Raw genomic sequence first — 16,752 nt, forward strand, 5'->3', positions numbered from 1 at the left:
GACTGCCCTCGATGATGGACTTGTAACCTGTACACCAAATAAACCCTTCACTCCCTAAGTTGTTTTCAGTCAGTGTTTCCTCACAACAACAGAAAGCAAACTAGAACATGAGGTTATTTTCTATCAGACAGAAGCGAGAAGAGGGAAAGAAATCAAGCCATATACAATGAAAGCCTACAGAGATGGTAGATCTTACTTCACCAGTGTCCATTGTCGCAAAGAAGGAGAAAGCAGTCACTGAACTGCTGCAGAGAACCCAAACAAGCAACCTGATGCAGCTCCACTCAGAGAGACCCCAACTCATGCCTCCCAATTGCACTCCTAGCTTTCAGCAAGGTAAACTGGATCCTGGGCCATGAAACAGAACCTATAGTCAGTTGAAAGGAACAGAACTCACACAACTGTGGTTCCGGAATATGAAGATGAAGAAATTAAACTAGATTAAATAGGAGCCCCAAGAAATCCCCAGAAGTAAAGCGCAAAGAACATGAGAAAATACTTAGAACTGAAATGAAAATGAGACAAACACATCAAATGTGCAGGAGCCACGTAGTGTGCTGAGAGGGAACGGTACAGATAGAATCAAAGGCCTGCATGTAACAGAATAGTTCCAATATGCAAATTGAGCTCTCACCTAAAGAAACTGAAAGGAAGAGAAAATTAAACCCAAAAAGAAGAGGTAGAGCCGGGCGGTGGTGGCGCACGCCTTTAATCCCAGCACTCGGGAGGCAGAGCCAGGCGGATCTCTGTGGGTTCGAGGCCAGCCTGGTCTCCAAAGCGAGTTCCAGGAAAGGCGCAAAGCTACACAGAGAAACCCTGTCTCGAAAAACCAAAAAAAAAAAAAAAAAAAAAAAAAAAGAGGTAGAAAGGAAATAGTAAAGATTAGAATAGAAACTAGTAAAATTGACAGTAGAAAACAACTGTCAATCAAATTAAACTGTGATGGGGGCAGGTCTGGATCCAGGACCCACAGTGGCTCAGCTAATGCCCCAACAGAGAGAGTGGGCTGGTAGGTACTGAATGTACCCTAGCGCCAGGGAAGGAAAGACTGGAGACATTCCTTCCAGGGAGCTGATGGGGAGGGAAATGAGTGGGGAAGGAGGTGTGCTCGGAGACCTTAACACCACAGCGGGAGCTATGGGCAGGAAAGGGAGCTATGTCCTCTGTCCAGATGAAGGCAGAGGTCGCGATAGGGGCAAAGTTGTCCATGCCCACCAGGCTCCCTTGGGGGACAGCAGTGGGCAGGTGTGAGGTGTCCATCCTGCACGAACTACAGAGGACTGTCTGCCAGCAGCGGCAAAGAAGTTAGCAGGAATCCATTCCAACACAAATGTAAGACCCACGTGTGAGAGAAAAATAGCAGCTCTGAATGTCAAGCATAGCCCCAGATGCAGCTGTCTGGCTCTGTGCAGGATTGGGAGCACAGTCTGCAGCTCCCTGTGAGAGCCAAGCTCCTGTGGGCTGAGAGACTCCAGGGTGTGTGAGCAGAGATGTGGGTCACTTTACATCTGGCAGAGCCCAGCCAGGAAAGAGCTGTCTACTGGGGCCTTAACTCTAGCTGTAGCTGATGCTTAACACCCAACGCATGGCTATACCTAGAGTGGATGACGAGGTCCAATAAGACAGAGTAACATCTGATCTAAGGCTGCTCAACCAGCCCCTGACTTCATTGTTAAGCCAGAGTGGATTCACAAGGAAAAGGTGTATTGAGTCAAACCCTCTAGATGCAGCCCAGTGGCCTTACAAGGACTCTCAGGCCCCTACCTGAATTTGGTGCCCTGGGGTCCTAGGGTCAAACCTGATAGGGGTCCTGTGAGCTACTTAAATGTAAACAGTGTATGAGGATGAGAACAATGACATCTGAGGGTAGTGGACAGGCCAGGGCAAACTGAGGCCCAGTGACAAGAGTCCCGAAGCCACAGATTGGCCACACATTGAACAGAGAATGCCAGGCAGCACCTGACGCCAGGGGTGAGCACTGCAAGCAGTCATACAGTAGATGCTTTATAGATGCTCCTGGCCACAGTGTTGGCCTGGGCGGCACCTCTGTCTGCTACCAGCTTGCAGGCTTGGCAGGCTCTGCCCAAGGTTCTCACTTCCAACTTTGTATGTTGTGCTGGGAACTGAATCTATGACTTTTCTTCCTTTTTAAATAAAAAAAAAACTTTCCACTGGATGATAGTGGTGCACACATTTCATCCCAGCACCTGGGAGGCAGAAACAGGCAGATCTCTGAGTTCCAGGCCAGCCTGGTCTACAGAACAAGTTCCAGGACAGATAGGGCTATGCAGAGAAACCTTGTCTCAAAAAACCAAAATAACAACACTCTTCCATTTCACCTTGTAACAGAGCAGATGCAACTGTAACTGGGAAGGGAGTATTGAGGACTCAGAGGTATCCAGAATCTACCTAGAAACAAGCCCCCAACCCTGGATGCCAGGACCTGAGCCCAGTTAGAGGGACAGGATCACAGAAAGAGGCCATTTGAGAGGAGGGAGGCCACAGGAGCAAGAGTGTTACATGAGAAAGGCTACCTGTGTGGCATAGTGCCTGAGGGGCAAGAAGTGTGGTGGCTTGGAGGAAGCAGCATGATCTGAGGTAAATTTAGAGGGAAGAAGACCTTGTGAAAGAGGGTAGAAAGGAGGGATAGGTTTGGCCCTAAGGAGAAGATGCGAACCCAGTCAGGGACGGGGGCAACCAGGTGACATAGAAAATGACATAGAATTTGGTGTAGAAGGTCAGCATCAGCCTGTACAAAACAAATTGAGGTTACAGTAGTGGCTGTGGGGTTTCCAAGCCAGCAGCTTGAGAAGTACACCATGTGTCCTGTTGACCTTGGTGTACCCAGGGTTCCTTGCTGTGGGAGCCCATTCAGCACCTCCTCACGTAGCCTGCTGCTCTCTGAAATCTCCTACGTTCCTTGCACAGGGTAGGGGATACACATACCTGAGATGACTGCTCGAGGCAGTAGGGACTTCCCTTCAGGGACCCTAGGATCGCAGGAACAAACAAGGAGGGGGCTCCTGGGTTTTCTGTTCCCGACAGTTGTTGTCCCTGGACAACCTTATTGTTCCAATTCCCTGGCCTCAGTTTCCCGGTCCCTGCGTGAACAGGTCCATGCTTTGGGCCCGATCATTATTGCTCTGGTGTTCTAGGAGGTAGCAGAATCAGGGGTGAGTTGCGGCCAGCAGCTCTGGTTGAGATTCAAGCTGATAAGGGAGATGTGAACAGGATCATGTGTCTCCAGGCACTTAGGGAGCACCAAGAGATGACTCACAAAACCTCTTAGGCCTCAAGGGACAGAAGCCCTACCCCATCACCCTACTCCCTGTACTCCCCAGTACCCAGTGCCCTGGCTTGCTAGGATCTGCATACTAAGCCAGGAACAGCTTTCTTTCCAAAGTTTGGGACACAAGGGAGTCAAGCCAGCTGGCTCTAAGGAGGTTAGGCTACTTTAAGGTCAGGTCCTGTGGAGGTCAAGTCCTGTGGAGTGGGGATCCACGGAGGACAGACCCAGCTGGGTCTTGTGGAGTTTGGGCTCTGTGGAGGATACCAGTACTGGTACAATACCCGGGGAGGAGCATAACAGGCAGGGGTGGAGGCCCTCTGGGACAGACAGAAAGTGTGGGCATCCAGGTGTGTCTGACTCCAGACAATGAGAGAGAACAGAGGACAGACCCCATGTGATCCCCATTGGGCCTGCCCACCTGTCCCCTCACCTCCAGTTTGGATCTACAAAAGGGGCTGGAGCCAGATCTGAGGGTGACAAGAGAATGTCACTTCCTACAGTGAGACTGCTGTGCCTATGTCGAGAGACCCCCAAGCAAGACCACCACAGAGCTGATACCAGATGGCAAACACGCAGGGGTTATTGGTAACAAGCCACCCCAGGCTTGGTCCGTGTCCAACTCTCCGACACAGCAGGTGGAGGAGGACGGCCCTGAGCTCTCAGGGTGAGGCGTTTTTAAAGGGAAGAAAATGTAAGCAGGGTGGTACAAGCCTTGGTGTCATATGATTGAGTGAGGGTGTGTAACCTTTGAATTTACTGGTTGGGGGTTACAGCTATCCTTTTTGGGCAGGCCTGAACAAGTCCCAGGCTCTGTCCTTGAGCTGCCATGGAGGCTGGCTGGCCTAGCACGTACTAACTGTGGGGGCCGACTCAGTGGCCCAGGTTCTGTCCTTGACTCATGCACATAGCTCTAAGTTGGTGAGGGGTCCCAGACAGTAAACAACTGGCTGAATCTTGAGCAGTCAGAGTACATGCAGAAAGGGAGCTACTGCAAGGACTATGTCTTTTGTTCATGGCTCTCCCAGAAACTGGTTGCTCAAGTCTCAGGAAACTGAAATTGAGGCCTGATCTCTGAGAGAAGATTGAGCAGCCTGTTATGGCATCTGCTTGGTCCTTTCAAGACCCCCATGGTAGGTGTGGCAATAGCCCCTACCCTGTAGATTTGCCTCCTAAGTCACAGGACAGACTGGGCCTTGGTGCTCTGGGTAGAGTCAGGATGGGGTCCAAGATTGTGTACTGACCAGCTTTGCACAGAGGCCCTTTCTGGGCACTGGCTCTGGGCACTGGGCTTTCATTGTCTCAGGTTCACATTGACTTCAAGGGTCTAGGCTCAAGTCCCACAATCCAGGATCTACTATGCTTCTAGACCTTCTGGAGTCTACCACAATCCCATAGCTGGCAACTCCCATGCCCTCTGCTGGCCCTTGGGCCCCTAGTAACTGGTGTGACTAACCAAGCCTTGTCAGCCTGGCTGAGAAAGGCAGTAGTTAGCAGATATGCCTGGCCTGACTTCCTGAGGGGCAGGTTTCAGGAGTCTGGATTTGTCTGTCCAGAGCTCTTCAGGATCATATGTAACTGGTGGCAGGAGTCTTCTCCTGGTGAGCATTGCCACCTGGTGGCCTTTCTGGGCATGGCCTCCACTCCAACATCCTAAGCTATCTGGGACATCTGTCCCTGAGAAGCACTAGCAGCTGGCCTGGCCCATCATAGGCCTAGGGAGTCATTCCCCAGCTGCCTCTAGACAGGTAACCCCCAGTGTCCCTCAAGCCATCCTGGCTGGCAGTTATCCACATGTATCATGTCCCTTCTGGTCTGCAAACACACCCTATTTGGCCCCTTCAAGTGTGCCTCCTCATGAGGGACCCCTCTCTCTCAGGTGATGGCAAGTACCTAGTGGTCTCGGTGGAATTTGAGGTCACAGTGTATTTTGCACAGATATGTGCTTTGTGTACAGAGGTTCACAAACACCCTATAGGATGTTACTTCAGACCTGTGGGATGTTGATGTCACCAGGGAGAGGACATCTGAGACAACTGGATGAGGTCCTTCTGCTAAAGGGATAAACTTGATCATGGATGAAAGAGAGGAGAGGGAAGGAGGCATCAGGAGAAAGACTGTCAGGGAAATAGCCTTGGTGCATACATGAGTTGAAAAACACAAAATGCCCTAGGAGATGGTGCGAGGATGCAGTGGCTTCCCAAGGCCAGAGTCTTGGGGCCTTGGGTTCCTCTCTGCCTACACACTGTCCCTGGATGCCCAAGCTCACTGCTTCCCTAAGAAGAGCATCCCTGGGTGTCCACTGTCCATGGAATCCCTCATAGTATGTAGCCCCAGGCTCAGTCTAGGGACCTGCTTCTTATTCTTTCCCACCACCAAGCCACTAAACCATAGGTCTTCAGCTATCTAAGGGACCAATAAGACACCACAGTGTGACTGCCTGGTGACAGTGAGAATTGGGGACACTCCCAGAATGTCCACAGCATGGCCATCCTTGAAGGAACTTTCCAGAATGCATCTGCACTTCCATGCTGACCAGAGACTCTTAGGCTCCCATACCCCGGTTTCCCTTTCTATGAGATGGAGTGATAGATGATACTGCTACCCTACAAAGATAGGCATACCACAGAATTCTGGGCAGGGTACCATGACCAGAACAGGTTGCAGAGTGCCCGGGGCAGGTATGGCTCTAACCCGAGGAAACCATCCTCTATGCTCTACTCTGTCTATGGTCACTGGCTGATTGGCCAATGTCTAACCCAAGGCCATGTGGCTCTGATGTATGGATCAGGTGCACTCAAAGAGGACATACATCTAGTGACCCCCAGTCATCTTTACCCATTCTCTTAATAATTAACCAGGGTTTTGGTACCTAGGAGAAAGATTCCATTTCCCAATATTCTGACTGAAATGAAGATGTAATGGCCTTATTACAGCGGTCATATTAGGACAGGTGGTACCTTAAAGAAGGAAGTCATGCAAAATGGAGCAACAAGACAGCAGACCCCCATATGTTGGGGTGGTCTCTCTGTGAGCAAGTGCCATTTGTTATTTGGGCCTCTCCTAATCATCACAGCCAACTCTTACCTCCAATTCTAATCCCACAGAGACCTCTAAGCTCAGAGAAATGAGGCAGGCACCACTGAGAGGAAGGTGATCATGGCCAGAAAGAGGAGCACAGGACACTGGCCATGCCCAGAAAGGTGGAAGCTATCATGAGTCAGGCCACTCAACTGCTCTCAAACCCAGACTGGTCATAACAGCCCAGAAACAGGCTTCACTGGCATCCACAATGTCATGAACACATGACCCCATCAACTCTCTGGATACCATGTTGCAAAGCAGAAGCAGGATGTCTTTTTCCAAGAGCTCTGGGCATCTGTCTAGGGCCAGCTAGGGCCTTGAGGAATTCCCAAGCCAAGTCCAGCTGCTCCTCGTGTTCAGCTGCCCCTAGAGGCCTAGAGAGGGACTGTGGAGTGACAGTTCCAGAGGTCAGAACAGCAAAGCCCCAAACTTATAGGTCAGAACCCACTACAGCCAGGCTCCACCAACATTCAGGCAGTGGAGAGACAGACGGGATGAGTGTCCACCTATCCTTCACCTCACCGTGCTAGGGTTCAGGGTAGCCAGAGGATAGGCAACCAAGTGTCTATACAGAAGCCAGAGGAGGGGTGAGGTGTAAAAGAAGAGCAGGTGGGCACACAAGGACAGTAAAGTAGCCAGGATGACATCAGAGCCCAGACTATGTGCCAACAACAAATCAAGCTTGGCCAGATAAATCCCTCCTGGCCCAGGTGGTCACAGAGTCAGGACATGACATGTGGATGCAAGTGTCAGTATGAAAACCAGCTCGCTGTTGAAGGGCAGATGGGATGGCCCAAACCAGAGGCACCTGTTGTTCCAGGATCCTGCTGTCCTGACAATTGAGCACTACCCTGAGGGTGAGAACTTGTGCTGACTCAGACTGGTTCCCAAGTGGGTGGGGCATGTCTGATGTTTCATGGCTTCATGTTTGTGGCTATTTGAAGGTGCCCCTGTAACTGTTCTAGTAGAATGATGAAAGACTAAAGACTGGGCAGGGCCACACTTTGACCAAAACTGTTTGGTTACATATATACCTCTTGCCTCCTCTTTAAACTTAATCCTAATGGCAAGACCCTGAAGATGGATTTGGTATGTGGGGATGGGGTGGTGTGAGTTGCCCTCTTTACCTTCCCTATGTGGCCTCATTGAATAAGTCTTTTTCTGCTTCTATTCCTTCATGATTGACTGGCCTATTGAGGATGAGTAGCCAAGCCTAGGTTGTTAAGACTGAAAGGACCCAGCCTCTGACCCTAACAACTCAGGTAACAGCCCCAGGAAATACAGAGCCTGGGACTTGAGAGCTCCCAAGTTGAAGTGCTGAGTGGCCTTGCCTCCCCAGCTAGACCCCCAGCCCTTATACCAGCTGCCAGGAGACACATGCAAATGAAGAGGCCAGGCAGTCCAAGTTGAATCACTGTGTTTTACTAAGTGCACAGGTCCACTGGGCATCTGAACTTAGCCCTGTGGCAGCAAAACTTTCCAGAACCATCTGCATGCATCCCTGCTGCGGGATTATGCCCGAAGCTCCCTGCGAGCACACATTGGCCCGCTCACGCAGCACAAGTGCCATTCTGTTCATGTTGAGCAAGTTAGCATCTCAGCTCGTCAGTTAGAATACTAGAGTTCATTCCCTGGGCGTCTATCCCTAGAAGACAGCGTTGTGTGCAGGTGGCGGCACTCTGGCCAAAAGGAGAAGGCCATTCGCTGTGGCCCAAGGGCATGTACAAAATGGTCGGGGTGCACATCAGTATGAAGGCATTATGAAATATTCTTTGGAGCATGAACAAAAGTGCAAAGACAGCCAAAGGCAACAGCGCAGATGGGAAGCTGCAGCCGCAGCTGCGGCCAGGGGACAAGATTGCAATGGGCAGGGGTGGGCTGGAAGCGCAGGGTGCGCTGCACTGTATATGGAACCGTCCCAGGCAGATGGACAATGTCAAGGGGGTCACAGCTTTGAGCCCCTCCACGTGGGACTCCTAGTGGCAGCCCATCATGCCAGCACTCCTCTCCAGTAGCAGGACCTGGAGGTGGAGTCCAGTGTGTCTGTATCAGGCAGAGGCAGGGGTGACCTTGGTGAATTTCCCTCAACACACATTAAGGCAACAACTTTGTAAAAGCCAGTCCCAGTTGGATGTGCGGTGTTAGCGATGTGCACTCCTGCCTGAGAGTCCCAGAACAGCCTGGGGACTATCCCTTCTCTGACAGGGAGTTAGACACCGGGGGAACTTCAGGGTGGGTCATGGGCCAGACCCAGTATCTTCTGTCAGCCAGGACACCAAGGTGAGCATCTATGACAGAGCTCTGAACAAACTTAAAACCCAGGCACTGCTAGGCATTTGGTGGGTCTCCTTACTAGGGTGTAACCCCTTCTCTCTTCCCTCTGGTGCCCCCCAAGATCTGCTGCTAGAACCACCTCATAGACAAGCAAAATTCATCAACTGTGGCCCCAATTCATTCACAGGGCCACTGGGCCCCCTAAGCCCTAAGGCCTAAGGCATGTGTTGGGCACATGCTAAAGACTCCTCAGAAAGAAGAGGCACCTGGATCTCTAGAAACCCTCATTTCCATCACAATACCTCCTCTGGGAAGCTCTTGCCTCCTTAGCTCAGCTGGGGCACAGTAACCTGCAGACTCTTCTTGGACCTCTACATCTTATGCCCTAGGAGGTCTCAGGGGAGCGGAAGGCCAGTCTCTCCGCATCATGGTAGCAGATGACTACATCATTCCAGCCATGTGAGCCTGGACTTGAGGGGTGTTCTGTATAGAGTCTCCACTCTAACCCCAGCCCACCCTGCTGGGGTCAAGGTGACCCAGACATCTGAGTCCCTCTACTGTGGGCCCTACTGTTCAAGTTTTTCATGTTTATTTCAAGAGGTTGTGACTTCAGACAAAGATCCACATGTCCTGTTGGTGTCGGGGTGTGAGCCATGGGCAAGTGTATTAGCCTCTACTATGTGCACTACTTACACCCAGAAAACTGAAGGACACAAGGTGGGCCTGGATATGTCTCTCCAGTCTCGGGACTGGGGCTGACTACAGCTGAGAGTCCCCTCCAAAGAGGCCCATTTAGTGTCTAGTGTGGATTTCAAGTGAGGCCCATAAAGGTGAAAGCATACCAGCTAGCTTAGAGGACACTTGGTCTGCCCAGACCACGTGAAGGACAGCAGATGGGCCCTCACCCCAGGTATTCTGGCCCTGGTAGACAAGAGTGCACTTCCTAGAGGCCATAATTGAAAAGATCAGAAAGGAAGATGTTAAGCCAGAAAACACTGATCACAGCCTGGCATGATGAAGCAGGCATGTATACAGGAGGGCACTGGGAACTGGCCAATACCAAGACTGACCCAATGCAAAGACTGATCTGGACCTCAGTAGGCACTAGAACTGCCCTCACCCTGACCTAGCCACAGCCTCTCTTGGCACCTACAACTACCAGCTAGTCCAAGGGGAGGGCAGTGTGGGAATTCAATGGGTTCCAGGTGGACCCTCTACCACTGTGGCCTGGAAGCCCTAGATACCAAGAACTCCCACCCCAGTCAGTACTCAACATTTTAGAACATTCATCGTTAATTCTTGTGGCACCCTCCCAAGGTAGCTCCCATCAGGAAGAGCCAAAGAGAAAAAGATTCAAGTGTGTTTTGAGGGGGTGAAGCCTACGTGTGTGTGTGTGTGTGTGTGTGTGTGTGTGTGTGTGTGTGTGTGTGTGTGTGTGTACATTATACATCCAGGTTACTCGTGTGTGCACATGTACATATGTGTGAGTATGCAGGTATAAAAGCGGGTTCCTGTTGTATGTGCATATGTGGAATTAACATATAGCCTATAAGCCTGTATGTTCACGTGTTCATATGTATGTGTACATGTGTGGTCTATTATGTGTGACCTGGCAAACTGTGTGTGAGCTTTTATGTGTATGTGTGTAACAAGGAATATGTGTTTGAAAGTACACCTGTTGTATGTACACTTGTGTCTGTGTGAATACTTGTGTGTGCATATAAAAGCATGGTCTGTAAGCTTTTGTGAGCACATATATGAATGTACATACATGCCCAGTGTATGGGCATGTGATGGTAGGCATGTGAGAGAATGTGTTGGGACAAATGTTTTCTGGGGAAAATTTTGCCATGGGGCAGCTGCTGGCCTCCAGCCATGCTTGGTCACATGTGAATACCCAAGAAAGTGCCTCCATCCTGTCCTGTTTCCCTGAGGGTGGGGATGCCAAGGCAGTGGACATTTGTGTTGCTCAGGCCTGGGTCTGGGTCCCCAAGAAGGGGCTCGGTCATCTCTCACATCAGGGTTTCCATGTCACCCCTTGAGATGAACTTCTTCCTTGAGTAGCGGACACAGAAGTCTTGACCACTGCTCCTCATCTGCAGAGCAGACCATGGCCCCGTTTCCCTCTTGCTGGACCCTAATAAGGACTTCTGATAAATTCTGTGTGGCTAGGGTTTCTGGGGAGGGCGTGCCTGTCCACCTCCATCCTACAAACCCTAGGTCAGGCTCTTCTATTTATGGCAGCTTTAGGGACAGGATGTGGGGCCACACATACGAGGCAGGACATACTGTGTGGAGCATGTCGGACAGACACAAACCTCCTTCCCACATTCCCTGGAGCTGAGACAGCTCTGGTCTACCCAGGTCTAGGGGAGGAGTACTCCGGCAGCTGGTCTGTCCAGGGCAGATGTGCTTGTCCCTCTGCCCTGGAGTCTACCTGTGTGTCAGGTGGGTCTGAACCCGGGCTCAACTCTCCAAGAGAAGGCTAGTGAAGGGGTAGCTGCTCTTCCTGCCTACACTGCCTGCCATGCCCACATAGGAAGAGACATCTCTCCTTCCAAGGAGTTGACTACAGCACTACCCTAGAGAACCAGTGTGCACACACTGTGACATAGTTTCTCAACTAGGAGCCTAGCAGCGGCATCCTGAGGTGCAGTCCTAGCAGCCCTGACATGGAGGACATGGAGGCCATAGTAGACAGCAGACCCAGCTCCCCTGACAGAGACGGGTATAGGGTGCCTCCTGCTGGGCATAGGCCCCCAAGCTGCTTCTACCCCTGCCAGAACACATTTTTTTTTTTTAAAGGTGGGAGAAGTGGGTAGAGCTCTGTCCAGGCTCAAGCTCTACTTGCCCTCAGTGACCAGGAAAACTGTTGCCTCAGAGAGACTGGGGCCCCCACCCCAAAATTCTATCATTGAATGCCAGACACCTCTGGGCCAAATGTTGCAGGACCACAGCTGAGGACTCTACCTTGTCTCCCTCTAAAGCTGGCTGCCATATGGTCCAAGATGCCCACTCACAAGATGGACAGAGTCCTGATAACCGGAGTAGAGGACAAGGTGTTCCCAATTCCCTCAAACACTCAGAGGCCACAGCCAAGGAACCTATAGTGGATGAATGACTGTGGACAGCCAGCTTCCGTGGGAAGGATCCTTGACCAGGTGCAGAGGCCATGATCTCATGTAGAAAGAGCTGGCAGTTTGACAATGTCATGTCATTCAGCCCTGCCTGGATCTGTAGAGCCAAGTGGGCAGCAGGCAAGCTGGTGCCCTGGCTAAGGACAGTGCTGGTCTGTTTACCAGGTGGTTCTCTTGAAGTACTGGCCACAGCCTGGAGACCAGCACCACACCAAGAAAAGGTGAGGCCATGAGGTCTCAACCCAGACCTCCTGGGCTACAGTGCCAGGGATGAGGCAGCCAGAACCTCCCAAAGAATCCCTTTCAGGAAAAGGCTATGAGCTGGTTCCTCCCCTAAGAGGTGGAAGCCAGGAGTGGGGGCATCCAAGGGTCAGTTCTAAGCTCCAGGTTGGTCCCTAAGGACTCACCCCTTCCTCAACTCCAGGAAAAGGGTCCTGATCTAAGGGTGGCTCCCATGGAAGGGTCCACAGAACCTGGAAGAGGGAGGAAGATGCTGGCCGGCAGCTCTCTAGCTAGGTGTCCAGGGATAAGAGGCATTTCCCAGCCACACACAAACAGTGGGCCTGGTAGTGCGTTACTGGGGCAGTCAGGAACTGAGGGATAAGCAGTCAGGTGTGAGAGTGGGCCATATCCAGCAACCTACTATACCTCCTGAGTTTCCAGCCTAAGCTAGGAGACACCTGGGCTTCAGGACTGGCCATCAGCAGTAGACAGGCCTGCTTCACCACTACCTCCCATGTACTTGATCCCAGCCACACCCCCACTCACAGGCGCCACCATCACTCTGCTGCTCCTCACTCACAGGGCAATATCTGTCCTCCAAGAAGACTGGGCAGGGCTAGCTTTGCTGCCATAGGTAGCTCCCAGGGCCTCCAGGGCCCAGCCTCAGCCTCTCTCTCCTGGTTGGAAAAGAACTTCTATAAAATGTTACCATGTATGCCAAGGAGCCCTGCCTCACCTCCACTCCACATGAACCCTGAGAGCTAGATCTCATGAGCATCCTGACAACCCACACTACTCTGTGTCATTCTGTCACTTTAGGAAAGGCCCTGGAACTCCAGCTCCAAACCAGGAACCAGAGTGGGTGTGGCCTGGGGCCCAGCAGCCCAGCCCAGTCTCACTTCCTGGGCCCTGCCCAACCCACATCTCCGAAGGGGCCCTCACCAGTGGCAGAGCGTGGGGGAGGCCCACATGGTGTGCAGAGGTCTGAGTCTGTGTCAGACTCCCCCTCTGCGATGTAGGGCCTGACCTTGGCACATGGCGCCACAGCTGCATAACAGCTGCCGAGGGCATCCAGGTTCTCCTTGGACTGGGAGATACTGAAGCCACTGAAAGAGCGCTCCAGCTCCTCGTGGTCCACAGATGGGATGGAGATGGATGTGTCGCTATCCCGCAGGGCACCCTCAGGGGGCCTGCAGGCTGGAGCGCCTTCCAGCCTCAGGAACTCGGTACTGGCCCGGTTGCCCCCACCGTAGGCAGACAGCGACCGCTCATGTGCGGGGGGTGGTGGGATGCGTACCAGTGAGCCATGGTCTCCTACAGGGGAGGTGCCATGGCGCTGGTGGCTCTGCTGCCATGAGGTGGATGGAGGACACTGGGCAGGGGGCATGGCTGGGGGTGCAGCGTAGTTCCTCTGGCCTGTAGAGCTGGTGGAGCGGACGATCTTAATGATACAGCCATGCTTGTCTGCATGCTCACGGCTGTCCTCTGGGCTGTGGTAGGGTGGTGCTGGCTCAGGCTCCTTGGCCCCAAAATAGGCCTCTGTCTCTGCTGGTGGGATGCCCATTCGCTGCGTGTAGATGCTCACCAGGAAGTCTAGCTTCTTTTCCATGGACAAGACCTGCAAGAGTGGAAGCTGCTGGGCTGTGCTTTTGAGGAGAGGACCCAGGGAGGACGTAGGTGAGAAGGGGCAGAGGAAGGAAGCTGCCCTTCTGCCCCAAACTCGAACAGCTCAACCTCTGAGCTTAGTGTGCGCCTGAGCTCAGGCCAGCTCACAGAAGGACTCATGCGGTGGCCCCTAAGGATCCATTTCCAGGAAGGCGAGGAAAGGAGAAGGGGGAAGAAGTAGGTAACTTCTGGCAAGTTCCCCAGTGGTCACCCCTGCCAAAGGACCCTCAAATGAACATCGTGCCTGACAGCTACCCTTCCAGACAGTTCCAAGATACAGATACTGACTATGAGAATGGAAAGTGCCAGATCAGAGGATCTTCACAGGGGATCAGGGGCATCTCACAGAGCTGTGCCCCCTCCTGCTGCATCAGCAGCCACAGCTAACAAGAGGAGACTGAGAGACAGCAGAGCCATTCCTTCCCAAGCTTCTCCCACCTGTTTCTCCACCTTCCCAAGCCGTCCCATCATGCTGGGGTCTTCGGGCAGCTCCGTCTCTGCTGGGCCTTTGGTGCGGTCCTTGTCCGTTATTGTTGGGCCCCGCCCCACAATCTGGTCCACTCTAGCGGGAATAGAGACCCAGCCCCCAAGTATGAGTTTGGGAGGGTGTGACCAGGCCCCTGCCCCTTCTTCCTGGGCTAACCCACAGCCCCCCAGATCCGAGCTCCGAGCCCTATCCAGAGCCGACCGGGGGGTAGCAGGTGCCAGGCAGATGGACACCGGTGCCTCATGATCTCAGGCTACCTCCTGACACCTTGGGTCCTGTTTCCTATCTGTTCCATCCCCATGGGATCTGGCACATTAACAAGGAGTAAAGGGAAATGTCTCCCCAGGGTCCCCCTAGTATGGCTTCATCTCCATTGGTCTTGCTTCACAGCTCTTCCCAGGCCTGGGATTCACTGGTCTCACAGCAAACTGAGGCCCAGGGGGTCAGAGGTGGTTGGTGGGCATTCAGCCAAGGGACCAGAGTAGGAGAGGTTGTGCCTTTGCCCAAGTAGCCACCCCCTGCCAGCTTTACTCCCACATTAATGTGCCATGGAGTTCCTTGGACCCCGATGGGTATGACAGGGACAATGTTAAATGTCTGCAGCAAGGACAACAGAAGCAGTGAGTGTCAGCTCCATGCATCAGGACAAGGGAGGAGGAAACAAGGGCCACATAGGAACTGCCAAAGCACAACCAGGGGAGAGATGAGCACTGCCAACCAGGGACTTGTGAGGTGGGGGGGGGGGAATATATGCACACAAGTGTGCTGATGCATGCATGCAAGTGTGATGCATGTGTACTCACATGTGGGGGTGTATACTCACACCCATGTGAATGAATGTGTGCACTTGTAAGTGTTGGGCGAGATGAGAAATTCAACTGAGCTGATCAGTAATGATACCATAATACCAACAAGAAGGAAAGGGATTCCTTTGCCCTCAGAGGATGGGGGTTCCCATCTGCCCATTGTGGCACCAGCAGATCCATGGCATGTTATGGGGGCATGTAGGGCTGTGGCAGGGCTGGTGGGTGTCACAAGAGTGAGCATGGGCTGGGAGCTAGCTGCAGGTCACTTAAAAATGAAGAGTGTGTGTAGAGCCCATAAGCCCACTGCACCCAGAGTATGGCTGAGCAAGACTTCTCAAGCTGGGCTGTGAAGCCCCATACACAAAGCACACTCCAGCAGGTACGTGTCAGCAGGTTCTCCCTACACATCAGCAGTTCTCCCTACAAACTGGGGTGCCCTGCCTGCTTTTGTGGCAACTCCAGAGGAAGGTTCAGGCTTGCATCAGCCAGGGGCAGCCTCTGCATGCTCCACTGGACTCATGCTGGGCTCATGCAAAGGAGGGTAGGGGGGATGGCAGGAGGGACCTTCTGGCTCCAAGCAGATGTCAGTGACAATGGCAAGGGAACAGGTTCCCTGATGTTCCACTGTCCACATGGTCCAGGCACAGATGCACAGCCCCTTCACCCCCGCCACATGACGAGCCATCTGCCTGGTGCATCTCAAGGGTGGGCTTCAAGTTGCTGCAAGGTGGCCAGACAAGGGTCCTCTGAGGACCTTGTGCTACCTCCTGCCCCAGGGTTCAGGCTCGGGCATCAGACTCCAGGTGCTTCTCACCTCTTGGGTGACGAGTGCCAACTGTGCTGTGAGACCTTTTGTGTGTGTATCTGTATATCACCCTGCTGCAACACAGGAGAAGGCTGAGGGGCTCTGAGGCCTGCAGGGCCTTCCCAGCCTACAGCCTGGATGACTAGTGGTCACGACTGGCAAAAAGACCCAGAGGACTAAATGGGCTTCAGTCTCATGGCAGATAGTGTCATGGGCCACTCTGGATGTCAACTGACCAAGAGTTGCTCACTACGTGCTCCCCTAGGGTCCCTCTCTCATGGACTGATATGTGTGCATCACATTGACCTTTGACCTCACGAGCAGCAACCCTGATGCTACACCTGCCAGTTCCAATTTCCCAAACTCTCTGAGCTGCCCAGAGCTCTTCTGTCCCCAGCTGACAGACAGGGCAGTGTCTTCCTACCCCCACCCAGCCTGCTCCTGAGAGCTTTACTTCTCCTGAACAATCAGGCCCACCAGAGGGAGACAGGGAATTATCTGAGTGGTCCCAGGGTACCCAGGTCTTGAAGCCTATTAACCACACCAGAGCTGGCTTTTGCCATCTGACTGTTCCTTGGACTACATCTGCCATCTGTCAATCAGCTGAGGGGCAGGAAAAGGTGGGCTGCCATCTTTCTTATCAATGACATCAACGATGGTGGTGGCAACTTGAAATAATACCAGAACTGACAGAGCCAGCTTGGTGCTGGGTGTACTATGGGGGATTTTCTCATTTATTTCTGCCCCCTGCAATGCTGGGAATTGAACCTAGGGCATTACACATACCAGACAAGTATTCTACCACCAAGCTACATCCTCAGCCTTCACTTACTCTTCAGAACAATTTAGGAGGCAGGTTCATCTCACACCTAAGGAAGCAGCCCAGGAAAGCACCTCCATCTGCTTTAAACTACACAGAGCCAAGGTCAGGACCATGTACATGGTGGTCACCCCAGTAATGGGCAGGTGTGAAGGGCCTGAACTGG

General features: G+C 52.6%; 1 protein-coding gene across 19 annotated transcripts in view; it reads right to left on the bottom strand.

Annotated features, from left to right (window-relative positions):
* Positions 1-7,770: 7,770 nt before the first annotated feature.
* Positions 7,771-16,752, bottom strand: part of Kcnq2 (potassium voltage-gated channel subfamily Q member 2) — a 59,281-nt gene continuing 50,299 nt past the window's right edge. For all 19 annotated transcript variants that reach the window (XM_052723570.1, XM_052723565.1, XM_052723560.1 and 16 more), the window contains 2 exons: positions 14,107-14,230; positions 7,771-13,621 (listed from right to left, as the gene is read on the bottom strand). In XM_052723570.1, the coding sequence (XP_052579530.1) occupies positions 12,899-13,621; positions 14,107-14,230 (847 nt within the window). In that variant the 3' untranslated portion in view covers positions 7,771-12,898. The remainder of the gene's footprint in view (positions 13,622-14,106; positions 14,231-16,752) is intronic.

The sequence above is a fragment of the Peromyscus californicus genome, unplaced genomic scaffold, assembly GCF_007827085.1.
Source record: "Peromyscus californicus insignis strain IS unplaced genomic scaffold, ASM782708v3 Scaffold_7__1_contigs__length_154581171, whole genome shotgun sequence".
Classification (NCBI taxonomy): domain Eukaryota; kingdom Metazoa; phylum Chordata; class Mammalia; order Rodentia; family Cricetidae; genus Peromyscus; species Peromyscus californicus.